This window comes from Equus asinus, chromosome 5 (genome assembly GCF_041296235.1).
Source record: "Equus asinus isolate D_3611 breed Donkey chromosome 5, EquAss-T2T_v2, whole genome shotgun sequence".
Classification (NCBI taxonomy): Eukaryota; Metazoa; Chordata; class Mammalia; order Perissodactyla; family Equidae; genus Equus; species Equus asinus.
The window spans coordinates 70387709-70415694 of NC_091794.1; the positions used below are offsets into that span (position 1 = coordinate 70387709).

The following is a 27986-nucleotide window of genomic DNA, read 5'->3' on the forward strand; positions in this document are numbered from 1 at the left end:
CCCAAGATATCAGTTTCCCTCAAGGGAATTAGAAGAGATTAACCAAATTAACCTTTGCCATTCAAATGTACACTATATGAGCTCTATTGAGTATCACTTTTACTGAATGTGATAAGGCCATGGCAAAATTACTTGTAATATACTGATAACAGAAGTACAATGGTCCTAATATTCCAAGATTTTCATACCTCCTCTGCTTGACATTCAGAAACCCCCACTTTCTTAGTTCACCCTGTAGGGGGCAGACTGTGGAACTAGACTGTCTAGCTCAAATCCCAGCTCTGCCGTTCACAGCTGCATGACCTTGGGCAAGGTACTTAAACTCTCTGTGCCTCAGATTCTCCATTTGTAAAATATAAATGATAGAAGCATCCATTTCAGAGAGCTGTTATTAGAATTTAAAGAGTTAATATACATATAGCCATTAGCACAATTCCTGGCCCATAGAAATGGGTTCAGTAAATGTTAGTAACAATCGTTATTATTAGCAGCACCATCACCATCATGATTCTCAGCTCTAGTTTTACTACAGAAGCCTCTCCTTTTCCACATATGAAAAGAGGGAACTATTTATCAGTTTTTACTACATGCCAAGCACACTGCTCAGTCCTTTCAACATGCATTTATTTATTTAGTCCTCATAACAACCCTGGAGGTTAGATATTGTTATTTTTGATGTTACTCATGAGGACAGGGAGCCTTGAACATTCAGCGGATTCATGGCATTAAAATGTGATGCTGGTTTGTGGGAATAAGTCACTTGGCAGAGAGTGGACCTAGCTAACTCTAGGATTCACACTTAACTCATTTTTAATTTGTCACTGTGTACACATGAAAGCAAGCATGTGTGCATACATAAGGAAAAAGAACAGCGAGTACCACTTATTGAATGGTCATGTCACTACTTCCTTCTACTTAGCCAAATCTTTCCATCCTTTTAAGGTGCTCTGCCCACTAAAACAGAGGCTGAGCTCTCTCCTCTCTTAACTCTTAACCCACACTGTCCAAACAACAATTTTGTAATGGATCACATACGATTTTGTATCGTTACTTATTAGTTTCTTACAATATGATCCTCTACTAGGAAGGCCCATGAAGGCTCATATTTTGCCCTTACATTTCTCTTATGTTCCCTGGAGTATCTAGTATAGCGCTGGGCATAAACCTGTTTCACAACCAGACTTGTAGAATAGTTTACTGTCCAGACCCTGCAAGGGCATCCCAAATAGGGATGATTATTGCTTATTCAATAAATTTTCACCTATAATGTAGCAGGCACTGTGTTAGGTCTAGGAGCAGAATCAGAACATAGTAAGATGTGGCAGTCCAGTCCTCAGGGGTTCGTAATAGACTGGGGGAAACTACGGGTAATCAGATAATTACAATCCAGTAGGGTAAGTGCCACAATGGATATTTGAACCAAGTGCTGAGAGTTCTGAAGAGGAAAGGGTTAACTCCCTCCAAGGACCCAGAAAGCATTTCAACATTCACTTATTTAATAAATATCTATTGACCACTTAATATGTGCCAAGCACGGTGATAAGCCCAAGGATACAGAGGTAAACAAAATACCCGAGGTTCCTATACTCATGAACCTTATAATCTAGGATTCACAGGGAAAGTCACACTTGAGTGGGTTGACAAATGAGTAGGAATTCACTCTGAAAATGGAAGAGAAGGGATTTCCAGAAAAAGGGAGCAGCATCAAGTCAAAGCCCCAGAGACATGAAACAGAAGAGCTTCTACAGAGAACAGCAAGAAACGGGGTGTGGCTGGAACGCACTCCTGTGAATGGGGAGCTACAAGGGAGGAGATGAGAAGGCTCACTGGGGCAGGACAGGAAGGCTCTCCCACGCCATGCCAAGGCTTCTGGAGTTTTAGTTCACTTGGTCTTCAGAAAAATGTATTGCAGCCTTCTATATGCCAAGCCCTATGCCAGGTACTGGGGACACAAATCAGTACGACATAGTCTTTCAAGAAGCTCCAAGTGTAGCAGAAAAAAGGCATGTAAAGGGACACTTACAACACAGTGCAAGTAAGAGCAATGATGGCGCATGTTTAAGATACAGAGATGGGTGAGAGAAGGGAGTGATTAGACTGACTCTGTATCTGGGGCACAGAGCAGGGTGGTCAGGAAAGGCCCCTGGTAGAGGAGACTCTTGAACTAGGTCATGGGGGACAAAGAGGATTTCATACAGTAGATGATAATAGCAGAACTTGCATAGGACTTAGTATGTGCCACACTCTGTTCCAAGCACTTTACATATATGGACTCACTCAAACTTCATAACTACTTTATAAACCAGATATTATTATGAATCCCATTTTATAGATGAGGAAAGACACAGAGAGGTTAAATAACTTGCCCAAGGTCACACAGGCAGTAGCAGCAGAGCTGGGGTTTTAACACAGGCAGTTTGGTTGCAGAGTCTGTGTTCTTAATTACTACACTATATTGCCTCCAGGACAAACAGCAAACAGGACAGCACGCACAAAGATACAGAGCTATGAAAGAGCACATCATCTCTGGGAAACTGTGAGTGGTTGACACTGGATGGAATATAAATAATTAGAGCAGCAGGGGATGAAGCAAGCAGGTGCCAGGTCACAGAGGGCCTTGGGTGCCCTGTAAAGAAATGTCTTGGGGCCAGTCCCATGGCTGAGTGGTTAAGTTCGCGCGCTCCGCTGCAGGCGGCCCGGTGTTTCGTCGGTTCGAATCCTGGGTGCCGACATGGCACAGCTCATTGAGCCACGCTGAGGCAGCATCCCACATGCCACAACTAGAAGGACCCACAACTAAAAATGTACAACTATGTACCTGGGGGCTTTGGGGAGAAAAAGGAAAAAAATTAAAAAATCTTTAAAAAAAAAAAAAAGAAATGTCTTTATTGATAGGTAATGAGAAACCACTGAAGGATTAGACACAAAGGTGACCTGAGTAGATTTTCTACTTTTCAAAGATATATTTCTCCGGCTTAAGTGTGGAGGGGAGAATGATAGGGGATGCCAAGGGCAGGGAGACAAATTAACAGACCATGCACTGCTCTAGGTGAGAAATAACAAGATTTTGAATTTAAAGTGGGAGATGTGATGGCAAGGATTTTTAGAAGGCAGAATTGAAAACTGAATATAAGAGAGACAGTTGGTTAAGGATGGTTTCTGAGTTTCTAGTCCCAATTACTTGGTAAGTGAATATAAGAGTAAATACAGAAGAATAAAGCACAGGTTTGGAAGAAAAGCTAATGTATTTAATGGAAATGCTATTCCATACACCTGTTGTTTATTCTGATTCCACAGTCTTCCCATGACTTATTCTCATCATCACAGACAGTGATTCTCAACTGGGGCACAAGTGGGGATGCAGAGTGGAGAAGGGGCAGGTGGACGGATATTAGATCTGGGTGTCTGTATGGGAGTGTATGAGTAGCTCAACTACCACTCTCCTCTCTTTCTTCCAGACAGTTTGACATCACGGTGCTGCCCACTGCCCTTCCTCACTGAGAATCACTGCTCTCTACAACTACCCACCCATACTCTGCCAAAACAGAGACAGCTGAAAAACTTGAATGCGTCCCACGAAGTCACAGAACTGCAAAATTAGGAGAGATTTTAAAGATCGCCTAGAGTTCACTAGGTCTCAACCAAGGGCTACTTGAAAATACGTGAAGGCATTTTCAGTTATCACGATGGGAGATGCTACTGGCATCTAGTATCTGAGGGGCAGGGGCGCTAAACTTCTTGAACTCACAGGACAGCTCCAAATGATGAAGAATTAACTTGCCCCAAATGACAATAGTGCTCCTTTGAAAAAACACTGATACACATTGTCCAACCCCCACATTTTACAGATGAGGACAAACTGAGGTCCCAGAGAAGGAAGTGACTTGGTAAAGATCACCCAATAGCGCGGCAGGGCCTAGAACCCAGGACTTCTGTCCACGCTCTCCTTCGCCGCGTTCTTATCTGGGTCGGGTCGCCTGTGGCACATGTAGGAGAGGAGTCCAACCGAGCACAGAAGGAGAGTACTCAGAAGGCCGCTTGCTATCACAGCCTTTGCACATTTTCTCTATCCCCAGATCCCACTCTCACCCCAGACATCCAGTCTGGAGGTGTGAGTTGGGCAGTCATCAGCATGGCAAGCCTTAGGAAGAATACCGTCACCCTGGCCAAATACATAAAATGTGACAAAACTCTGCGGAACAAAACATTAGGAGTCTAGTGGAGGAAGAGGAACAAATAAAGAAAACCAAAAAGAAAAAGCCAGAAATGGAGAAAGAGAGGTTCAAGAAAACAAAGGGAATTGACTATAAGCAGTTCTTTGTTTTTAGTGAAGTAATAATTACTTCACCGTTAATTGGGTACCTATGGTCACTGCTTCATCATTGTCGTCTACCCTGTACCTATTCCTTGCCTCTTCCCTGCTAATGGAAATCAAAACCAGACTGAGTGCCAGGCTGCAAAGGGTCCATCAAAACAGCCTCTTTCGCAGGCTCAGTTGTGGCAGTGGAGGCCATGTGATACTGGTTCTGGCCAGGAAGATAAGAGAGGACAGGATCCCCCAGACTTACTGAGGATGTACAGGGTACACAGAATCGTTTTCGGTTCTCGAACATTCCTAACAGACAAGAAAATTCTGTTAAGGGATGATGAAAGGGGCTTGCCCTACCAGCTAGCAAATCATACCATAAAGCCGAAGTAACTAGAAGAGCATAGAGGAGGTGTGGGAATTGATAAATACAAGTCTGTACAGGGTATGGGGGAAACGAATCAGAGTGGTCAGGAACACTGGGGAGGACGCACAGCAGGAGATAATTCACAGGCCTTCCACAGTAGAACTCCTCCGCACCACCTTGCTCCCACGGTCCTTTACACATTTTCTTTGGTCCCAGATCCCCTCTCACCTTCAGAGATTCAATCGTGGCCTGCTTGTAAATCTTTCCTCCAGGATCTTTCTTCTGAGGACTATTCTGGATTCTAGGCGTTCGAATGACGAATTTATCCATTTCTAGGGGGCTCCAACTACCTTCACGGGCTTGCCGCGTGTTCTGCTCAAGAAAGAGGGCAGATTCTAAAACTCCATCAAACCTGCTGTGATGTGTGTTCCCTACAGTGATGCAACCGGGTTCTACACACTCTGGAAGCATGCTTGAATTATCAGGACTCTTGGGTGGAATTTACAGGAAGATTACGTGCTGAAAAAGAAACATCTAAGAACCGAAACAGTGTACAATGATCGGCCGACTTCCTGTGTCAGGAAGTACAAGTACCCGGCTTCCACAAGCGCACGCCGTGGAGGGGGTTCCATAAGGGGCAGGCACTGAGCCTGGTGACGAGTGAGACCTCTTCCAGCTTAGGCTGGGTTCTGGCAGGGTTAGGGTTCCACTGGGTTCCATCAAGCTCTCTTAACAACTACCCTGCCATTGACACGATCCCACGGGTTCCCCTGGGAACTCGCAACCAACCACCACCTCCAGATCCCAGCAGGTCCTCACAACAAGCAGCCACCTCCGGAAACAACTGCTCGGCGGTGAGAGGACCCTAACCACGACTGTCGTGCTCTGGATCCCCGAGCAAAAGGAAACACTATCCTCCCCTGCCCTCGGCACTCAGGAGCCCAGGAAGGGGAACTTAACGGTCTGACGTGAGACCCACCAGGAAAAGCAGCCCAGGCAGCAGCTGGGCCCCTCCAGAGCGCAGCCTCGGAAGCCCCAAGCCCAAACCGCGGGGGTCAGAAGTAAACGAACACTCCTTCCAGGGCTCCGAAGTGGCTCCGCCCGCTGGCAGCGCGCCTCAGGGAAACAGCAAACCACATTCTCCACAGTGCACTGCGAAGAGAGCGGGTGCTGGCGCGCCCAGGGCGGCCGTAGTTCTCCGAGAACCACTTTCCCAACTGCACCGTGCGCCTCCCACCCGCAGAGAACTACATGCCCCAGCGTGCCTCGCGGAGGGAAGGCGTCAGGGGCGCTGGTTCGCGCTAATACTCGCGATGGCTGGATCCACCTCCTCTCGCTAACCTGGGAGAAGTTCGTAGACCCAGACCGGCGGGTGGGAGGCCGCAGTTTGGGGCGGGTCAGGGCGGAGCTGAGGAGACGGCGGAGGCGGAAGCTGCGGCCCGTGGGTCGGAAAGGGGGCTGGCTCTGGAAGGAGGAGGAAACCCTGAAAAAACGGCAACAAGCTGAGCTGTTGTGACAGAGGGAAACAAAATGGCGGCGCCGAAGGGGAGCCTCTGGGTCAGGGCCCAACTGGGGCTCCCGCCGCTGCTGCTGCTGACCATGGCCCTGGCCAGAGGCTCGGGAACCGCATCGGCCGAAGCGTTTGACTCGGTCTTGGGAGATACGGCGTCCTGCCACCGGGCCTGTCAGTTGACCTACCCCTTGCACACCTACCCCAAGGTAGGGTCCATCCGAAACGGGCTGCCACCCCTCCCTGGCCTCCCGCCTCTCCGCTAGCGCCTCTGTCGACCCCGGGCACCCGGCCGTGGAACCCACCTTTCAGCCGCTGTCTCCCACCTGCGGAGCGCCTGTTTTCTTCCCTCGTCCTACCGGCCCCCCGCTCCAGCTGTCATTACCGGAAGTTTGTGCGGCACCTACCCCGTAATAGGCTGGGAGACACAAGAGAAGGAAGACACGACCCCTTTCCTTCGGGAGCTTGCGGGGTTGCAGGGGAGACGAGAACTCCGAGGGGGAGGAGGATACGGATGATTAATGCGGAGTCCTCACCTTCAGGGAACCTAAGGGACGGCGAGGGGCAGGGGCAGAAACGCCAGCTCTCGAAAGGGTAGTTCATAAGGCCTGGTTCCTGAGCGCCTCTCTGGGCCGGGAGCAGTGTGTTGGGTGTCAGACGAGCAGACAGCCCCACTGCGGTCTGAGATGGGTGGCGGCAGCCCCAGGAGTTGTGAGACGGCCGGGGAGGGCTCTCCGCCCGTGTTGTTAGTGTGGGCAGGGCGCTGCCGCTGGGACTGGGGTGGCTTACGGAAGCAGCAGTAGGTTTCAGCGTTCAGAGAACGTACCGTTCAGTGCAGAAGACAGGGAATTCGTGGAGTGGGTGAAAAAATGAGATTGCCCCGCGGATGGGGGGGGTCCCGCAGTTTATGGAGAGGAGTGACACTTTCACTCTGCCCGGTCACCCCGACCCCCGGCCCCCTGGCGCTGCTTTTCCTTTAATTCCATTCCACGTCTCAAGTTGTTTTTCAGCTTCTCCAGAACTCTGTTTACTCAACATTCTAAATTGCTGGTCACTCCTCCGCCCTTGCCCATATATAATTTGGGTATACCCCTCCCTCCCCCACTGCCTTCCTTTCTAAGAGCTTTTGCTGATGTTGCTGGTCGTCTTCTCCTTGTTTTTCCTTCGTCTCCTCTATGCTGTTTGCTTAACTGTGTGGCTAGCGCTCTTTGTTCCCTCAAACTACAAAGTGACTCCGAGGGCAGGTCCAGGGAAGTTTAAGGTGTTCCTTATTGGCAAGTACTTTCAGGTCTTTGAAATGAAAAGTTCTAAATGCTGTCACTTCCCGTGTGTCTGTTTACTGCTGGATTTTCCGTTGCCTGAGGATTACCAATTTTCAAGAGGAAGTGTGGAGTTTTCAAATAATGTAGCAATCAAGAGAGAGAAATGAGAAATTACGGCTTCCAGACTTAAATCAGTGTATACTGTCCCTAAATACATTATTTTCTTGTTTTCTTATAAACTTTCATCATTAAGAGGATTGCATGAGGAAACTCATTAATATTGATTTGGCCTGGAATTGGACAGAGATTTATTTTGTATCGTTCTAGTGTTTGGTTGTGGGTCTTTGTTGCTGTTGTTGTTGTTGTTTTTACTTTTTTGAGATTTTCTAGCAAACTTGTAGTATGAACCAGAATGCTGGGAGAATAAACAATTCTAAAGGATAAACACTTCTGGAAACTTTAGATACTTTGATAATATCCACTATTTTCTAACAATTGATGTGATATCTGTAAGTCTTTTTATTCATTAAAGCTTTTCTCACCAGGAACCTAAATCATCTGACTCCCTGTATGTCCTGGACTTAAAATTTATTAACTGTCTACTTTCTGTTGACAGAAATAAAGTTGATTAAAAGTATTTACTTTAGGGGCTGACCCGGTGGCACAGTGGTTAAGGTGCCGCGGTTAAGCGCGCACGTTCCGCTTCAGCACCCCAGGGTTCACCTGTTCAGATCCTGGGCGTGGACCTGGCACCACTTGGCAGGCCATGCTGTGGTAGGCGTCCCATGTATAAAGTAGAGGAAGATGGGCACAGATGTTAGCTCAGAGCCAGTCTTCCTCAGCGAAAATAGGAGGATTGGTAGCAGTTAGCTCAGGGCTAATCTTCCTCAAAAAAAAAAATTAATTTAGTGTTTTCTGGTGGCCCTCCTCCAAATTATTGTGCTTTACAGTTTAGGAAAAAGCAGTGTGTGTTGTAAGAAATTAGATGAATTTACAAACTCAGCTTCTCTTGGTCTGATATTTGTAACTGGGAGATAGAAATCTCGTTTTAATGACTTTTTCAGAATTAATTATTTGTTGCAAGAAAGTAGAATACTTTACCTTGTTGTAAGTAGTTATTTAAAAATTATTATATTTTACCCTTTAACATTCCTCAAAAGTGCAATTGCATAATTTGTCTAGGTCCAAATACAAATACAAGACACATAGGTAATTCTAATAATAAAGCTAGTTAGAGCCAGCCTGGTCATTTTTTAACAGAATGTGGGCTCTGGCACCATGCAAACCTGGGTTCCGTTCCCAGCTCCACTTTTACTATCTGTGTATCCTTGCTGATCACTTAACTTCTTGTAACTTCCTTTTGTCAGCTGTAAAAAAACAAAAACAAAAACTCCTCACATCTTGCGGAGCTAGTGTGAAGATTAAAGATAATATATGTGGCGCTCTTAACACAGCACCCAACACATGGCAACAGAAAGTTATTTATTTATTTTTTTTTAAAGATTTTATTTTTTCCTTTTTCTCCCCAAAGCCCCCCAGTACATAGTTGTATATTCCTCGTTGTGGGTCCTTCTAGTTGTAGCATGTGGGACGCTGCCTCAGCGTGGTTTGATGAGCAGTGCCATGTCCGTGCCCAGGATTCGAACCAACGAAACACTGGGCCGCCTGCAGCGGAGCACACAGACTTAACCACTTGGCCACGGGGCCAGCCCCCGGAAAGTTATTTTTATACTACATGTCATAAAGCCAGTTTGATATGTATAGTGTAGTAATGCTAAATATTGAGAGAACAGTTAGCTTAGCTTAGCTCAGGATAAGAAAATGCATATAAAATCTATAGATAGTGTCATTGAAGTTCTTTCTAATTATTTAGCTGGAATTCAGTTTGGTGGGGAGCTCTACCTCCTTGTGCTCTAAATCAGAGGAGATAATTTTATATAAGCTTGCCAGTCATTTGGGATACCCATAGGTCTTGAAATTTTTCTTGGAATAATAATATTATCTAGAACATGAAACACTTGGAGTAAGGATATGGTTCTTTTTTTTTTTAAGATGATTTTATTTTTCCTTTTTCTCCCCAAAACCCCCAGTACATAGTTGTGTATTTTTAGTTGTGGGTCCCTCCAGCTGTGGCATGTGGGATGCTGCCCCAGCATGGCCAGATGAGCGGTGCCATGCCCACACCCAGGATCCAAACTGGTGAAGCTCTGGGCCACCGAAGCGGAGTGCGCAAACTCAACCGCTCGGCCATGGGGCCGGCCCCAGGATATGATTCTTAATAGCTACCAGTTGAGTGCCTACTCTGTGCCCAGTGTTGTATAATACATTAAGTGTTAGCAGGATACCTGGCACATTGTGGGTGCTCATTAAGTATGTTATTAATCTATGTCTATTTATTAGATAGTATAGCATAATATTAATGATATTGTGGATATAAAATGTATAATCCTCATCATATTCAAAATTGATGTAAGAGTCTTATCCCTGTTTTACAACTAAGGAAACTGAGGCAAAGAGAGATTAAGTCACTTGCCCAAGGTTGTGAAGAATAAGTAGTGAGGCTCAGCTTCAAACCAGGACTGATTCCTGAACCTAGGCTCTTCATGCCATACTCTCTTCTGAAAGTGGTACAGGAGGGCTTATTGAGCAGGCTTAACAAAGAAAACATGTCTGGAAATGAAATGGCATGCAGGTACCTCATACTAATGAGCTGATGCTTCCTCTGTGCAATGTAAGGAAATATGTGGTGCTCCAAAGACGCAAGAGAATTCTTCCCCTGTTTTACAAAGCCTGCAAAAGCCATTTGGGTATGAAATTTATCATGATTGTTGAAATTCTTTCAATTTCACCTTAACAATAACTGCAACAAACTGAGGTCCAAAAATGTGCTACTTTAAGTTGTATAATAAAGCCTGTTTAATATTAGACTGCAGCCACCTCTTCTTAGTGGATTGTTGCTGCTGCATAAATTTTGGTAATCCTTCTGCTGGAAAGCAGTGAGTACCTTTGTGTTCCGTTGGTTGCTAACTGGTGTGTGCACATGCTGTTTCCGTCCTTATTAGGTGCCTGCCAGTTTGTACACAGTGGATCACACAGTAAGTTGAGGGGGCTTTCCCAGATGTACTGGTTTGTTTCAACTACTTACACATATTTCGTGGAAGAAAAGCCTGTGGAAGACATTGTCATTAGTCTTACTAAGGAGTTCACATTTCCCGGGAATGAAGAATCTGTTCTATCTTGAGCTCCTTTACATGTACGATGATGCCTATAACAGTTGTTTTCTGTTTTAAAAATCTATTATTGTGATTAACACTACTACTATTTGTTGAGCACCTTCTATGTCCCAGGCACTGTGCTAGGAGTAGCTGTCTTCCAGCATTTGGAGTTTGGAGATAATTTATTGTAACTATTATCTCCTTTTATGATGAGAAAATGGAAATTTAGATAGATAAAGTAATTTGTTCAGGATCTCTCACCTAAAAGGTCCTAATCCAGGTCTGGCTGATTCCAGTGGCCTTTCCCATACATCACACTGTTGCTCTTATTTGTGTTTACAGCTTACGTAAGCCAAGTTTTAAAAATCCTTTCATGTGAGCGTTTTTATAGATGTGTACCTCACTTTGTGGGGGTCTTTATGGCAATATTTGCCATGTAAAGCAAGTCATGATACTTTTCCTGATAAGCCTGATGATTTGTATAAATATTCATGTGGCAAAAGTGTGCTCTTGGTCCTGAGGTACTTGCTTACTCATTTCTACCTCTTTTAAAGTTCTGATTATGTATTTTTATTTTAAATTTTTTCCCCACAAAATATGACCCTGGAATATGGGGAAAGGGTGATGTTTTTATTCATTAGGCGTCTTTCTTAAGTATCACTTTTAAAATAAGAAGCTGAAACCTCTTTATGTGGCAAAGATCTTGGGTATTACGTGGCTCCTATCATTTTTCTTTCTGTCACTTATAAAACTTTTATTGGACAGCTTATAATAAACCCTACTAACTTTGCTTTCTTTTTGACTTTTTATTCCCCTGAGGGAAAAATGTTATTTTTTGGTAATCCTCCCTGTTCTTGGACTCCCTAGGAAGAGGAATTGTATGCATGTCAGAGAGGTTGCAGACTGTTTTCAATTTGTCAGTTTGTGGATGATGGAACTGACTTAAATCGGACCAAATCGGAATGTGAATCTGGTAAGGTGCTATGCTAATGATGTCAGCAGTATATAACATTGGTGTTTTCTTTGAATTGTGTTATGCTTTTTACGTATTTTCCTCAGAAAATGACAAGCATACTGTTTAGTCATCCGGCATATTTTAATTATTATGAAGTTAGAGTTTTAGGGCTGCTGCTAGAAATTTCATGGGCTTTAAATTTCATCTGTTTGTTGAGACAATATTTATTTTGTGCTATGGATAGGACACCTTTGTTTAACCAAGCATTTGATTTAGACAAATGCACTGGTAATTACCCTTCTCATAATTCATCACTACCTTTTCGATGGATAGTATAATTTTCCTAAGCCTTTCAATCATAGGCCAGTTGACGTGGCTCCAAGTTTGTACTGAATCAGGCCTTTGACTCAGTATGTAATAGTGTATTCTTTGTGGGTCATGCCAGTAAAAGACATAACCAGAGTCTTTGTCATCCCTTAAAGCACTGTTCTTACCTTTTGCTGAAAGAGATGTGTTTAATAAAAGAAATCTGTAATCAGGACAAAATTGACATTTAACTTTCTAAAGAACTATGAAGGAATTTTCTCTATTCATTACATTACACTGTTTATTCAGTGTAGCCGGAGGTGCCTTTCTGTCACTATGCCGTGACTCACATCTAGCCTCTATGATATAACCTTATTTTTTTGTGGCTCAGTCTCCTAACTGGCCATCTTCATATGTATATAATTCTGTTCAGTTTATTATCTAGCACCTTCTGGAAGTATACTACAAATGCATGACTGGGTTGGAAAGAAAAACAAAATTGTTATAGTGATGAAGTATTGTATCACAAGAGAGAAACGGCTCTAGTGGACTAACTGGAGAAAATATATCTGGTAGAAACCCGTTTCAACTTCAGAATCTTGCTGTAGAACGTTTTTTAAGTTCAGTTTTCTCAGAGATCTAGGGTGTCATACTTATTGCTTTATTTTTCCTTGCATGTGAATACCCTTGCTTCTCAACTCAGTGATCCAGTTAACAGTAATATCATTTATGTAAATCACTAAAATATATTATTTCGTTCAACCCCGTGATGTAGGGGGCAGCATCTCCATTTTAGACATATAAAAATCAGTAGTCAACAGAGGTTAAACAGGTCAGCACCAGTCACATACACAGCCAGCAAATGATGGAGCCAAACCTTAAGGATGCCAGTCCATTGTGTTTTCCACCATGTAAGCCTTAACTCTGAGGATCCCCTCATGTGAAGGTCATCATGTAGCCAGAGCCTGAATGTGTAATCAAAAGATTTATACCTGAAACGTTTGACTTGTGGGAAGTAGAAGATATGGGGTTTTATTACAATAATATATTTGCTACAATTACCAAATTTGGAAATTCATATTAATGAAGCACTTTTTAAGTATAAGAAATTTCTTTATAAAATGCGAATCCCTTCTTTTCTATCCTCCCCCTTTTTCTTTCTCTCTTTATCCCCGCTTCTAATTTGACTGTTTTTCTCTTACAGCGTGTACAGAAGCTTATTCCCAATCTGATGAGCAATATGCTTGCCACCTTGGTTGCCAGAATCAGCTGCCGTTTGCTGAACTGAGACAAGAACAAGTACGAAATAATACTGCCTTTCAAAATTGCCTGCTTAGATTGCACTGACTTACGTTGAAATGTTTATCGCCCACTGGATCCTATTTTAGTGTTGTATTTTATAATTAGTTTTCAGCAAACAAATTATATGTTTGCAAGTAGAAAAGTCAGTTGAATAATTATTTTCATATAGTGCTTCACTGTTAAAAGGCATGCGCACATCCATAATCTTATTTTGTATTTTCTCACGGTCCAGTGATGGTATTATCCCCGTTTTGCATATGAAAAATCTGAGGCTCAGAGAAATTGATGGTTCAGAGTCCTTTTTTCCCATCCCAGTGCCATTGCCTTAACTCAGATCATCATCATTTCTCATCTGTATTACTAAACTAACTTCCAAAGTATTTTCCCACTTTAAGCCCCTCTAGTCCATCCTTTAGTTGTGTCCAGATGTTTATTTTCTAAGTGGAAATCTCATCATATCATTCCCCTACCTTGTATACTTCAGTAGCTCCCCATTCCATACAGATTTAAGTCACAGTCTGGCTCCTGACTTTCCTAGCTCATCCCTTATAATTCCCCACCACTCAAACTCTGTACTCCAAGCATACTGGGAGCTTTCTTAATTTTATTAACTTTTGCATAAGAAATACATGGTATAAAACTCAAAAGGTGAAAGGGTATATAGTGCAAAGTCCTACCCCTATATCTCTGAGCCTCTCAGAGTTCCTCCGTTAATGTAGCCAGGGTTACCAGTACAGAGGTATTTTATGTATACACAGGGATACATGTTTTCTTTCTTTTTTAAAATGTAAATATACATAAAGAATATCTACTTATTTTTTTTCATGGCATAATATTCCATTGTATGAATATATCATTATTTAAGCAGTTCCTTATTTGTGGGCATGTAGGTTGTTTCTAATCTTTTTCATTTGTAAATGATGTTGCATATTTTGCACATTTATATTATAGAATAAAATCGTAGGAGTAGAATTGCTGAGTCAAGAGGTATGTACATTTTTAATTTTGAGAAATAGAACAAAACTGCCCTCCATGGAATCTGTACCCATTTTTAAAATTGAGATATAATTCACATGCTATAAAATTCACCCTTCTAAAATATTCAGTTCACTAGTTTCTGGTATATTCACAAAGTTGTGCAACTGCTGTCAGTACCTAATTCCAGAACATCTTCATCACCCCAAAAGAAATCCCACACCCATTAGCAGTGATTCTCCTTTCCTCCTCCCTCCAGCCCCTGGCAATGTACCACTTTTATTATAGTTTTGACTTGTGTTTCTCTTATGAGTAATGTTAAACATATTTTCTAATTTTTAAGAGCCATTTTTCTCTCTTAATTGTATACATACTGAACGGTTCTTAATTTTTATAATATAATGTGTTGTTTCATGCCTCTGTTCTTTATACTCCCCATCTGCCTGGTGAATCCTCTTGACTCAGGGCAGGTATTGTTTCCTTTGTGACACCTTCTTAACCACCTCTCAGCCCAGTTTGGTTTAGCTGCTTCTCCCCGTCTGTCATATGTAGATTATACAGATTAAATACAAGTCTACATTGACAAATAAAACACACATGGTCCCTGATCTCTTAAAATTTATAATCTCAGTGAAGGCTTATTCAGTGAATTAATCAATGAAGGATTTCACAGCTATTGAGTGGGAAAATTGGATCATGAGTACAGATTTTTGATTCTAAAAACTGCTCTCACTACCCCATAACACCTCTCTTTTGAAACATAGCAGAGCTAAAGCCATCTCTAGAGTTCAGCAAATGGTCTCCCACACTTGTGCTCTGGAGGGGCCTATTGCTGCTAAAAACATCAACAAGTCAGAACTGCAGGGGAGATGATACCAAGTAATGTTAAAATCTTATCAGTAGCTTACCATGTATATTCAGCCCATAAACATTCCCCTCACCCTTCCCTGTTGTCACATGTCTCACATTTTATGCATATATTCCTTTGGTTTTTTTTCCCTTCCTTTTTTCATTGATGTTCAGTACAGCATGGTTTATTTTACATGAAAGCGTTAAAGACGAGAATGGTATGATTTGTCCTTTCCGCCTCCTACCTCTTGAGGCCTTGCTAATCCTTATTTAATCAAATCTTGATTTTCCACATTTTTAGACCTGATTCAGAAGCCTGTTATTCTGATAGAGGTGATAGGTAGCTTATAAGTGTGTTGGGGGCAAATTAAAGTACCCTGGGATTTTAACCATAGTTTGCATAGGTAACTAGGAGTTTACTCTAATGTTAATGATTATAGTTGGATCACTTAATTGTTTATATCCTGTCCCAATAAGGATTTGGGGAATCTTGATTATGTTGCTCTCTTGAATATACATATATAAAAAATAATTTATTCTGATTTAATTTTTTTTTAAGCTCATGTCCCTGATGCCAAAAATGCATCTCCTCTTCCCTCTAACTCTGGTAAGGTCATTCTGGAGTGACATGATGGACTCTGCACAGAGCTTTATAACCTCTTCATGGACTTTTTATCTTCAAGCTGATGATGGAAAAATAGTTATATTCCAGGTAATGACTGTGCTTCATTGTTTCACCTAAATACCAATAGCAATAAATATATGTCTTTTTTTTCTTCCCAAAGCTCCAGTGCATGGTTGTATATTCTGGTTATAAGTCGTTCTAGGTCTTCTATGTGAGCCGCCACCACAGCATGACAACTGACACATGGGTGGTGTGGTTCTGTGACTGGGAAATGAACCCAGACCACCAATGCAGTGAGAGCACCAAATTTTAACCACTAGGCCATCAGAGCTGACTCTAAATGTATATGTCTTTTTTCTTTCTTTTTTTCTTTCCTTCTTTCTTTTTTAAAGATTGGCACCTGAGCTAACAACTGTTGCCAGTCTTCTTTTTGTTTTTCCTGCTTTTTCTCCCCAAATCCCCCCACTACATAGTTGTATATTCTATTTGTGGGTCCCTCTACTTGTGGCATGTGGGACACCACCTCAACATGGTGTGGTGAGCGGTGCTATGTCTGCGCTCAGGATCGGAACTGGCAAAACCCTGAGTCACCGAAGCGGAGCACACGAACTTAACCACTCAGCCACCGGCCCTGCCCCATGAATGTATATGTCTTAAATGGCATAGAGCCATGTACTCAGTCAGTTAGAAATATTTATCATCAAGTAATAATTATTTATTTGGCCTACATGAAAACATTGGGTGTCAGGACACTGTGACTTACCTTTCCTTCTGCCCGTTAGAAGCCTGTCTAAAGCCCATTGGTCCTTATCTAACAAGAACTCTGAGTCTTCTACATTTTGTAGTGGTTAAATTGATAAAATGAAACCTCTAGATGTGAGAGAGAAGGATAATTAACATACGTAATTTGAATATAAATAGTGGTATGTAAATATATCACATATAGATATTAGAGAAAAGCAATATGATGTAATTTTTTAGTTGTTCATAGTGCTTTTCCTCATATATCTTGTAAGAGAGTTTGCCGAAAAGCATACTGACTCCTGGAGAGGTAACTTTCTCCTACCTCATTATTTACCATGCGATGTGATAATAATAGCTGCTGTTTCCTGAAGGTTTTGTGTACTAGGAGTTTATATACATTGTCTCAAATGTTCAAACACCTTCATGAGGTTACAATATTATCCCTATTTTATTGGTGAGGAAACTGAGAGCCTAATTTGTTTAAGGTCACCCTGCCAGTTAGCAGAATTAGGCCTCACATGCAGGCTCCCTGAGCTCCAGGGCTCACACACCACCCTACCATCTGTCTTCCTTTTAATTTGGTGAATTCCTCAAATTCACCAGCCAACAAATTATAGCGTGGCAGTGTCTTCTCTCTGGTAGTAATTTAATTAAACATTTCAATTATTGCTAATTGAATGGCTTACTGTAAGACAAATAAGTATGTGATTTTTAGCACTATCCTGAGCTTTGGGTCCCCTGTACTTAATTTGATAAAAAGTAAAATACAGGAGGAATTTTCTTGCTTTAAATTCATGAATAAGTTCTGTGTCCTAAAGCTACTTAAGTTAAAGCTTAAGTTGACCCCAAGAGTGGAGCCCTCATTCCTGGTTAGAAGTGAGATTAGGTCTGCTTCTCTCTCTGTGTCAGCTTGAGTGTAACTAGGATGGAGAAACCCTCCTCTAGTGCTTTATAGCTGTAAAGTATGGAGTGCTTAGCTGTAATTTATGAATTGCTCAAACTTAGAGAAGAATGGGATATTTCAGATGAGAAAAAATAGAGATAATATGTGTTTAGCCAAAAATGTTGGCAGTCTGCTAAAGTATTCCTGATCAATTTTCATCTAATTCATAAATGAATTAGAGTTCATTTTTTCAGGGTATGATATTTAATGCAGTATATTATAATTTGTCCTTTTTTTCTTTTTTAATGTTGTCAGGAAGTTAAACTGGCTAAATATTTGATGATGCCAGAAATCTGTCTGTTTCTTTGCAAGGCACTGGATCTGATGTTTAGGAAGTACAATTAAAATATATTGTGGTTAATGTGTTTTATTTTTTACACCATACTTTTGTTGCTTTTTCTCAGTTTGAATTTTTATAGAGATGATGTGTTACAGAACTCGCTACTGAGAAAAGCTTAAGAAGTACAAATGACTTAATTGCTTTCCTTATCGTTTTAGTCTAAGCCAGAAATCCAGTATGCTCCACAGTTGGAGCAGGAGCCTACAAATTTGAAAGACTCGTCACTAAGCAAAATGTCCTGTAAGTTTTATTTTAAGTAGCTTGGGATAAAAACCTTAGCAGTCAAATCTGGTTGTGGTAGAATTGGTTGTGTGATGGTTTTTACACTAATGGAAGGTGAACAAATAATTTGAGAACAGTGATTCTCAAACTTTAACGTGCATTAGGATCTGGAAAACTTGTTAAAACAGATTTCTGAGCCCCACTTTCAAAGGTTTCAACTTACTAGATCTGGGGTAGGACCTGAGAATTTTCATTTCTAACAAGTTCCCAGGTTGTGTTGGTGCTGCTGGTCTGGGGGCCACACTTTGAGAACCACTATTCTAAGAACATTTAGGTGGCTTTGAGAGATGTTTTCAGTATGAACTAATGAAATATTCTGATATTTCCCCGTAAACTAACCAAACAGTCAAACTACCCCAAAAGTGTGAGTTCCTATTCTATTTTTATTTCCATGCTAGAAGTGAATTTTAACTTACAGGAATGTAAAACATCAAGCTAAAGCTGAGCTTACCTTGTAAAATATATTAGCTCATATCTTATTTTGGATACTGATTTAATTAACTTTCTAATTATTTTGGTGGGTGGATAATGACAGCATGTAACATAAGACCACCTTTAACTTTAGAATAGAATAAAACAAATTCTATTATTCAGGCCCACATGTAATTAAACAGAAGCATCAATGTCAATAAGAATTTGAAAATAAAATAGGAAATCTATAACATGGTAGAAATCCATTTGGTTTTGGATGTGCCAGAGGAACTTGCATTCATTATAAAGTGTATCAGATTACACTTATAAAAACAACCAGATATCTGTACAGTGTATGTATCTAGAAGTAGTTATTTGAGACTAGCTTTTGAAATATAGGATATCATAAACTTGTACCTTGTTATTTCAGCAGATCTGCAAATGAGAAGTTCACAAGCACACAGGGACTATCTTGAAGATGGAGAAAGTGATGGCTTTTTAAGATGCCTCTCTCTGTATGTATTCCTCTTTATTTATGTGTCTAGGAGATAAAATCTGGCTTGTATCAGAGATGCATTCCTTTTTATTATTTTAAAATTATATTAGCTACTCAAAAGTAAACATTTTTACCTTTTTCCTACCAAACTTATACTTTCAGATATTTTAGTTTGTTTAAAAGGTAATATACATAGTACTTTAATAAAACTGAAGTGGGTATTTTTTTTCACATTATAAAAGCATTCTTGTTCTTGTTAGGATTCCTTGATTTATGTTAAGAAATATGCTTCTCCAGACATTTAAATTAAGCTTTAAAGTACGTCTGAGTGGTTTGGGAGTCAGATATTTGTTTTTATCTGTATGGCCACACACGAGTCTAGGGGAGGTAGATAAGAGCTATAGATTAGGGGGGCTTTGTGTTCTCTGCTAAGGAGTGTCAACTCCAAACCAAAGATTCTTAAGGATGGCAGGGGAAAGTGGGCAGGCAGAGTTAATGGGTACCTTCTGCCCTCCTAGGAAGGAATATCAAGTCTTCTGAGAGTGATGAGGGTTTTATCAAAGTATGCTTGCTTCTCCTCCAAAAAGTTCTGAGGTGAGCCCTCACCCTGTAACCCCTCCACCAAAAGAAGAAAAAACAAAGAGAAAGGCAGTGGGCGACTGCATTTATTAATAGTTCTGTACTCTGTGTCAGATACCAGGCTGAGCTCTTGAGTAGAGCGACGGTAAACAAGTGCTAGCCCTCACGGTGTGTCTACTCTAGTGGCTGTTCTGTGTCAAGTGTAACACCGCGGTGGTCCAACTACACGCTTCCTGAAGCATCTTGTGATAGAAATCATTTCTCAACAGGTTTTATCAGGTATCAGCAGTTATATTGAAACCTAAAAATTAATACATTTTACTGAACAAAGTCTTTAAAGACTGGGTGAGAAAATGAGGATTTAACTTTAGACTTTCCCTTTCTTTCATTTCTAAATCTGCTTTTGACCCTGTGCAAAAAAGGGGCAATTTTTCTCTTTCCAGTATTTAGTATTTTTGTTGCAGTTTGATAGTCTTATGAGAGCTAAGAAATCACCTAATCTTAGGTTACAGTTTATTGTCAATACTGCACTACCTAGCATCTTCTTGGTGACTTACTGACTTTTAACATTTTTTTGTATTTTATGTTGTTGTTTAAATTCTAACATTTTAAAAGTAAGTTTGTAAATGTTTAATTTAGGGACAACTAACCTTATAACTAGAGATGTAATCCTTAGAAGTTTCTGTGCACAAACATGAATTATTATAATAGTATCCTACATTTTAATAAAAAGTATTCCTGTTTAAATGTTTTTTTCCTTCAGTGATCTCATTCGACTCTTAGAAGAGTACCCAGTGATAAGTAGGTGGATCAGAGAGGTGAATCAGCTGTCCCCAAGGTTATCCATCCACTGTCAGGTCACCCAGCTCGTCAGTGGAGTCTGGTCTTCTGACTCTCACTGCGGTGCTCCTTGTTGTTATACCACATAGCGTTATGGAGGTACTCTTGGCCTCTACAATGGAAATTGAGGCCACACTCATTTCTTTCACTTGCCATTTCTTTTTGGAGCGTCTGTTAGGTACCAGGCACTGTTTTAGGGACTTGAGACCTAAGAAAAGATGTTCAATCTCTGCCTGTATAGAGTTCTGTCTGTGTGGTAGAGACAGACATGCAAACAATGAACAGCACAATAGTGATTGCTATATATCATGTGCACGCACACACACCCCCCTCTCATGAGGAAGACAAGGAGTATACCTAAGTCTGTCAGAAGTTTCAAAGGGAGGGTTTACAGAGGAGATAGAAATAAGTCTTAAATCATGAGAAGAGATTTTTGCTAGTTGTATCACACTTGCTTATTTTTTTTTAGCTGTGCTGCATTCCTAATGAATATGTAAGGTACATTAATATGTATGGAGAGTCAGAGATTTGACCAAACCAGGTAGACAGGAACTAAATAGGAGCAGGAAAGTAATCAAATGTGAGTATCAGGAAGAAGCCTCTGTGTGAAGGGTAGAGGACCAGGTTGGAGAGCTCCGGTAAACCAGGCAAGAAATTATGAGGCCTGAACTAGGGCAGTGGACAAGCAGAACAGAAAATAATGGAGATAGTTGAGAACCTGTAGGATTCTTTTGTTGTGAAGGTTGAAGCAGCAGATTGACTCTAACTAGTTGTTACCAGAATCCAGATATCAAATACATCCTTCACATTTCATGGAAGGAAATTTCTTAGTACCCAGGTTAGGGCTAGAATATGTAAATGGGGTGTTTTTCCATTAAAAATATTTTGTACTCTATTATCTTTCTAAATTAGAATACTTAATGGGGCTGGCCTGGTGGCACAGCGGTTAAGTTCACACGTTCCACTTCGGCAGCCTGGGGTTCACTGGTTTGGATCCCGGATGCGGACATGGCACCACTCAGCAAGCCATGCTGTAGCAGGTGTCCCAGATATAAAGTGGAGGAAGATGGGCACGGATGTTAGCTCAGAGCCAGTCTTCCTCAGCAAAAAGAGGAGGATTGGTGGCAGACGTTAGCTCAGGGCTAATCTTCCTCAAAAAAAAAAAAAAATTGCACAAGAAAAAAAAATTTAAAAATTAGAATACTTAAAGCATCATATAGGCATTCCCTGCCTTTAGATGCAGTGCTTTTTCCAAAGTCCACCTCTTTTGCTGGGAGACAAACAAGGACTGTGCATAGGTTTTCCTTAGCATGTTCAAGTGTTGGCAGACCATCAAGTGAATGTGTTATGGTGGTAAGTACAGATCTTTTATTAGGCAGTGTTGGATGAGTACAGATGTGAAAATTGGACTACCTGTATTAATTACAGAGTTTTTCAGAATTAGATTCTTAATATTTAAAAATAGGTTGATTTTTCCTGTTCTTGGAATCTTAATGTATAGTTTGGCAAATGATAGATCAATTATGGAAAAACTCGGTTGCTGATTCTTGTACCTGGCCTTCTACCTTAAGATACTTATATTTTTCTTATGATTAAAATCTCTCTTTACTAAGAAATGCTATAGTGGGTACAGAGTACCTCATAATAGATGTGCTCTTGTAAATTGAAATATAAGTAAATTGTGGCAAATTAAATATTTGAAATGTTCTGCATAAGTTGAACTTCTGGAAGCCTATTGTGAATTCTTTTATAAAACAAATGATCATTTTATAATTTACCCATCTATACCATAACTCTTTGAGATATTGGGTTTTCTTAAAGCAAGTATCATCATAATTCCTTGCAAAATAATATATGACATTTGTATTGCAGTATGCAATTTATGGGACGCTTTCATTTGCCTTATCTCATTTGGTAATTTAGAAATACCCTTGGCAGTAATTTGCTGTAATTTTTTACATTTAGCAGAAAGCCAGTATGTCTGATTTTTTTAATTATAAAGGTGATATAGCCGTATTACAGAAACATGAGAAGTGGAGGAAGGAGCATCATGCCACCCTAATATAATAGCTATTATAGTATTTCCTTCTATAAGCATGTTTTTAAAAACAGTTTTAAAGGTAGCACACATGAAGTTTTAATTGTATTGTTACAATATGTTATGAGTACATAACGTTGATGGCCTTTAGTTATTAAGAATCTCCTTATATTATGAAATTTTAACATGGCTAATTATTGATTTTTTTCAGTAACTCTGGGTGGATTTTGACCATGACCCTTGTCCTCTCGGTGATGGTACTGCTCTGGATTTGTTGTGCAACTGTCGCTACAGCTGTGGAGCAGTATGTTCCCTCTGAGGTAGGTTGAATTCTAACCCTCAGGCCATTTGAAGACCGAGCCACATGATTTACCTTTTAAATGCCTTATTTGTTTAACTAGAAAAACAAGGCCCCTCTACTAATAGAGTGAGAGAAGATTTGGTGATGATAATCACACACATGAAAATTAGAGTTTTGCAGCACAACAATCGCTGTTCCCAGTTTTCTGTGATGCTACCTACCATGGTGACATATATGTTGGCTGGTTTGAGTAGTGTCTCTCTCTCCCAGGTTCTTTGCGACTGAAAAGAACCTGTTGACATCAGTTTCTAAGTGATATATATGAAAGAAGACTTGTAGAACCACTTAAAATTGTAAATTAATTGCCACAAATGTTAAGGTGTAATTGCTGCTTTAGAAGCAGCAAGGTGGGAGTGTTTGATTTTGAGTTACCGTGTTCTGGTATCTAACCCTGAGTGAGATGGAAAACTATTGTGACTTCCTTGGTAATGAAAATTTAACTGGCCCAAGAAACTCAACTGTTGAAGTAAAGGAATTTTATTTGGGGACAAGGCTGTAATTTGATGATCCAACTGGCTTTCAAGGAAAGAAAGTTATTTATATATCTAAATATACAGTAATAATGTCTGTTGACATCAAATCCAACTGAAATAAACTTTAGTCCTCTTGTGCCTCCAAAGTGCAATATTAAAAGAGAGAAAAGAAGAGAGAAATTAAAATAGAATCTAACAATAAGTAGTTGGTATGTGTCCAGCATGGTATTTGAACAGCAGTTTTATCTTAATAGACTATAAGGGTATGTTTTAATATAAGATTTACACATGAATAATGATTAAGATAATGTTATATTTCATATTTTTTATTAAGATGGTACGTGATACAGGCAGCTGGAAACTGGGACAGGATAATGTTAATAACTAACAGTTACATAGTTCTTTAAAATTTAAGAAGTATTTTCATTTATCTTACATGTCCGGCAGTACTCAAAAGCAGCTTTCATTATCCATTTTATAGATGAGTGAACAGGCTTACAAAGTCCGGGTGGCCTTCCCAGGACTGCACAGTTATGAAAGTATTGAGGTTGGGCTTAAGCTCATGTCTTTTGACTCAAAACTCCTGTGTTTTTTCCTGTATACCATCTTTCCTGTGGTTGATAAGGTGTTTAAGTGGCACAAATAATAAATGTATAAAGTGTTAAGGAAAGCGGAGACTATGTGCTGGGATGTCAGCTGAGGCTTTTTAGATAATGAGGGTCTTGACCTAAACTTTGAAGAATGGGTTAGCAGAGAGAGGAGGGTGAGCAGCTTTTCCAGAGACAGACAAGAATAAGCTATCAGGAAAGGACTGTAAGGAACTGACTTGATTAAAAGAACTTCAGTTAGGAAATTAAACCAAATGGATAAATGGATAAAGCTGGACTGGATTAAGAAGAATCTTGAATTCTGGAGGTATTAAAGGATGGGTAAATTTCTATGAAACTCATAGAATGTACTGATGACATCCTCTTGCTACTTGTGTTCTTGTTTAGTTCCGATGTCCATATTTTAATCATTTTATTGTTCCTGATAAATCTGAAATTACCCATCTTACATAGGATTGCCTTTGCCTGTTACTTCCTTTTGAGCTACCTCACGCACTCTAAATCCTCATGGCACCTAAGCTACAAACCTATAGTAATAAATCGTTGTTGACCCCCCACTCTGTGGCACTTTGCATTCCTTCCTTTTTGTATCATTAGCCCAATTCCTTCTCCTTACTCTTAGGATGCCCCTTGTAAAAGAAAGACACACATAGAGATTGGCCTGGTTGTTGCCAGGAAAGACCGAGTGGCTAGCCTCAGGTGGAATTTACCATGATAAATCCACCACAACCTGGATTCTGGTTCCCAGGCCTACTGACAAATGTTGAGCACTTCCTACTAGGCACTCTTTTAGGTGTTTTATATGAATTAGCTCATTTAGTCCTTTCACTAACGCTGTGAGATGGCTGCTGTTATTATCCCCATTTTCTACCTATGAAAACAGCAAGAGAGTATAATTGCCCCAGGGTCACGTACCAGTAAGTGGTAGAACTATAATTTGAATCCAGATAGTCTGATTCCAAAACCAGTACCCTTAAGTTTCTTTAGTTATCCTGGAATCATAAACAGGGGAGCTGATTGTGTGATTCATCTTAGGAGCTTGTCCCCATGTACCCTGTTGGACACTAGGAAGATAGACACCACCAGGACCGCACGGTTCATGTTTTTGAGCCAGGACCTTCAAACTCTCTCTGATCCAAATAGTTCTCAGATGGCTATTTCGTAGTGTTTTCTCTCTTAGTCCTTGCTAGACTTATGGAAGCAGCCTCTTCTTTGGGTGTTGAGACACGTCAGTGCCTCATTGTGGTTTTGATTACATCCTACAGACCTGGGGACCTTTCCCTCCCTTTCAGATGACTCCTGATCTCTCTCTTCCTTTTAGATGTTATCTCTGCTGTGATAAATTTTGTTTTGATTGTATAGTTTTAGTTCTGTGAGAAATTTTCTCCCCTTATTTGCAAGTAAGGATCACCTCACTGTCCCCACATGTGCTCCCCAGACCCCTGTGATCATAAAGCCCAAGGCGTCGAGACCCCACGAGGAGTCCTGTTGGCAGCTGTTACGTTCCCTCCAGATATCTGCCATGTGGATGTTACTTTCTTGCCTCTCTCTAGAGCTCTTTTTCCTATTCTTAATTAAAATTATGGCCACACCCTCAAAGAGCCTATACTTTTCTAAGGACATTTATTTTCTAGAAAAATGTGTGGAAAACAACCATGTGGATTCGCTGCTTTTAGGCTTTACTTTGTATGTGAAACCACACTTTGGCTAGGTAATGGTGTTTCAACTATATTTTTTATTATAAAAGTACTATAAACTTAGTGTAGAAATTTGTTAAGTACATATACAGAAGCAGAAAAAGTCACTCATCCTGTCATCCAGAACTATTGTATTGCCGTTTTAGTGGATTTCTTTTCAGTATAAACAATTTTTAATACATATTAATGTTTTGTTTCTTGTTTAAAAATATTGCAGTATAAATACTCCTTCCCTGCTATTTTCTCCTTTGTTTACTATAAAAATAACTGAGAACTTAGCATTACAATAATTATTCAGATTTTCTTGGCCAAAAGCCACTTTAAAACTTTGCTTTCGTGAAGCCTTTTCCTTGATTTTGTTATTGGAACATAAGTTATTTCTGACCCCTCTCCAGAGTAACAGAGCCGCCTCCCTGTTGCAGGATAGTTGTTGCCTTGAAACAGTGGGCAGCAGACCACATCTGAAACATGTTCAAGGAAGCAGCCATCACAACAGTCACTTTTAGAAGGTTTTCTTCACCCCAAAAAGAAAACATGTACTCATGAGTAGTCACTCCCTCCTCCCTTCCAAGCACCACCACCACCCTGCCTGCCATAGACAACCAGTGCATGACCCTCGTGTCTGGCCTCTTTCACTTGGCATAGTTTTCAAGGTTCGTCCATGTTGCAGCAGGAGTCAGTACTGATAGGTGCTTAAACTCCGGAAGCTGCTCTTTATTGAACATCTTTTAAAAGCGCCTTTCCAATATCAAGTACTTCTGTGTGGTTCTTGCTTTATAATCTAGTCAGTTGTCCTGTCAGTAATGTCAGCACTTCAGTTTTTAGCTAATGAATTCAGAGATTTGTTGCCATGTGAGTTAACAGCAAAATCTATCCCATTTCTTAGTAAAAACTTTTCACTTTGCTTTTCTGCCTTTAGGAGATAGACCCACATCTAAACAGACCTACTTTCAAAAGATTAAATTAGAGGGGCCAGCCCTGTGGCCGAGTGGTTAAGGTCGCGCGCTCTGCTTCGGCAGCACAGGGTTTCGCCGGTTCGGATCCTGGGCGCGGACATGGCACCACTCATCAGGCCATTCTGAGGCAGCATCCCACATGCCACAACTAGAAGGACCCACAACTAAAATATACAACTATGTACTGGGAAGATGTGGGGAGAAAAAGCAGAAAAAAGAAAAAAAAAATAAGATTGGCAACAGTTGTTAGCTCAGGTGCCAATCTTCAAAAAAAAAAGATATTAGACATTGCCATTATGCTCCAGTGAGTTTTATGACATTTGTGTGGATTCTGTTTTATGCTTTCATTCTTTTGTTTTAGTATCTTCTTGGATATCATAGTAGTAATTTGAGGAGCTTTTGTATGTTTGTGAAGACCTTTCTTTCACTGTTAAAGTGTTTCTTCTTTCTTCTACTCACAGCCTTATAAAATAGCACATATTTTCTAACTAAGTTAAAACATTTAGTAACAGAGAAACTTTCCACAGATCACTTGACCACTTGGTCACAGCGCTAAGGTCTTAAAGGAATTGATCACTTAAGGCATCAGACATCCAGAATCAGTGTTCTTGGTATGACCACACTAACTCCATTTAAACCCGAGCAATTACTCTTGATACTCAGTTGTACTTCTAAGTATTTTGAGTTGGTACATATGGAAGAGTTTTCTTTGGCCCTCCACCGGGAGCTGAATCACATATCTATGAAACTTTGAGTATAGGCATTCTTCATTCTTGAGGATGTTTATAGAATTTTTTGTTACCAAATATTCATAGATTAAATTATTATTTGTAGATTTACTCGGAGAGGTTCCTAATTATCCAAATTGCTAATATGCGTTGATTTTCTTTTGCAGAAGCTGAGTATCTATGGTGACTTGGAATTTATGAATGAACAAAAGCTAAACAGATATCCAGCTGCTTCTCTTGTGGTTGTCAGATCTAAAGCTGAAGATCATGAAGAAGCAGGGCCTCTACCTACAAAAGTCAATCTTGCTCATTCAGAAATTTAAGCTTTCTTTTTTTTTTTAAAGAAAAGCGTAATAGACATCTAAATTTCCATTCCTCATAGTGCTTTTTAAAATGGTTTCATTGGATATAGGGCTTAAAAATCACTATAAAGTGCAAATAAAGTTACCCAAATCTGTGAAGACTGTATTTGCTGTAACTTTATCTGTAATTTTTTTCTAGTAATTTAAGAGATGGATATTTGGGATTGTATTTTTATTTTACTAATATCTGTAACTACTTTAATTATTGTTTGCATTGTTTTTGTTTGTTTGCTTTCTTAGCCAAATTCTGTGAGCTGATCCTTGCTTTTCCCCACCTCCTACCGTGATGCCGTCAGTCAGCTTAGTTAGCAAGCTGAGTACTCAGTAGGATTTGATGCTTCTGCTCAGAAATGGCCCACAACCTGTAATTTGAAATTTAGCAAGAAATGCCCTTTAATGACACTACATTTTCAGTTGTATTGAACTGAAATCATTAAAATTTTATTTGAATAATTA

At 40.3% G+C, this 27986-nt stretch overlaps 2 protein-coding genes across 9 annotated transcripts in view; one reads left to right on the forward strand and one right to left on the reverse strand.

Moving 5' to 3' along the window:
- Nucleotides 1-7179, reverse strand: part of TCEANC2 (transcription elongation factor A N-terminal and central domain containing 2) — a 35609-nt gene extending 28430 nt beyond the window's left edge. Inside the window, exons 1-2 of one of the 7 annotated variants that reach the window (XM_070509853.1) lie at nt 6489-7179; nt 4902-5045 (exon numbers count right to left, since the gene is read on the reverse strand). In XM_070509853.1, coding sequence (XP_070365954.1) covers nt 4902-5003 — 102 coding nt within the window. In that variant the 5' untranslated portion in view covers nt 5004-5045; nt 6489-7179. Of the gene's footprint in view, nt 1-4901; nt 5046-5468; nt 5617-5652; nt 5790-6014; nt 6151-6488 lie in introns of those variants that run through there. The other 6 variants (XM_070509854.1, XM_070509855.1, XM_070509858.1 and 3 more) reach the window with 6 other exon arrangements.
- Nucleotides 5904-27983, forward strand: TMEM59 (transmembrane protein 59). 2 transcript variants are annotated; one of them, XM_014844348.3, is made up of 8 exons: nt 5904-6392; nt 11528-11633; nt 13126-13220; nt 15607-15759; nt 17858-17939; nt 18826-18907; nt 22557-22665; nt 27336-27983. In XM_014844348.3, the coding sequence occupies exons 1-8, from the start codon at nt 6204-6206 to the stop codon at nt 27489-27491; spliced, it is 972 nt and encodes a 323-aa protein (XP_014699834.1). In that variant the 5' UTR covers nt 5904-6203; the 3' UTR covers nt 27492-27983. The 2 variants fall into 2 exon arrangements, with proteins under 2 accessions (XP_014699834.1, XP_014699832.1); XM_014844346.3 differs by having other exon boundaries at nt 5913-6392; nt 18823-18907.
- Nucleotides 27984-27986: the final 3 nt, after the last annotated feature.

Excerpts from the sequence above, each read along its gene's own strand:
- TMEM59 (XM_014844346.3), top strand. The coding sequence starts at position 6,204 with ATGGCGGCGCCGAAGGGGAGCCTCTGGGTCAGGGCCCAACTGGGGCTC. Across the intron at positions 6,393-11,527 it reads CCTTGCACACCTACCCCAAG|GAAGAGGAATTGTATGCATG; the intron begins GTAGGGTCCATC and ends TGGACTCCCTAG. Across the intron at positions 17,940-18,822 it reads GTCACTAAGCAAAATGTCCT|CAGATCTGCAAATGAGAAGT; the intron begins GTAAGTTTTATT and ends TTGTTATTTCAG.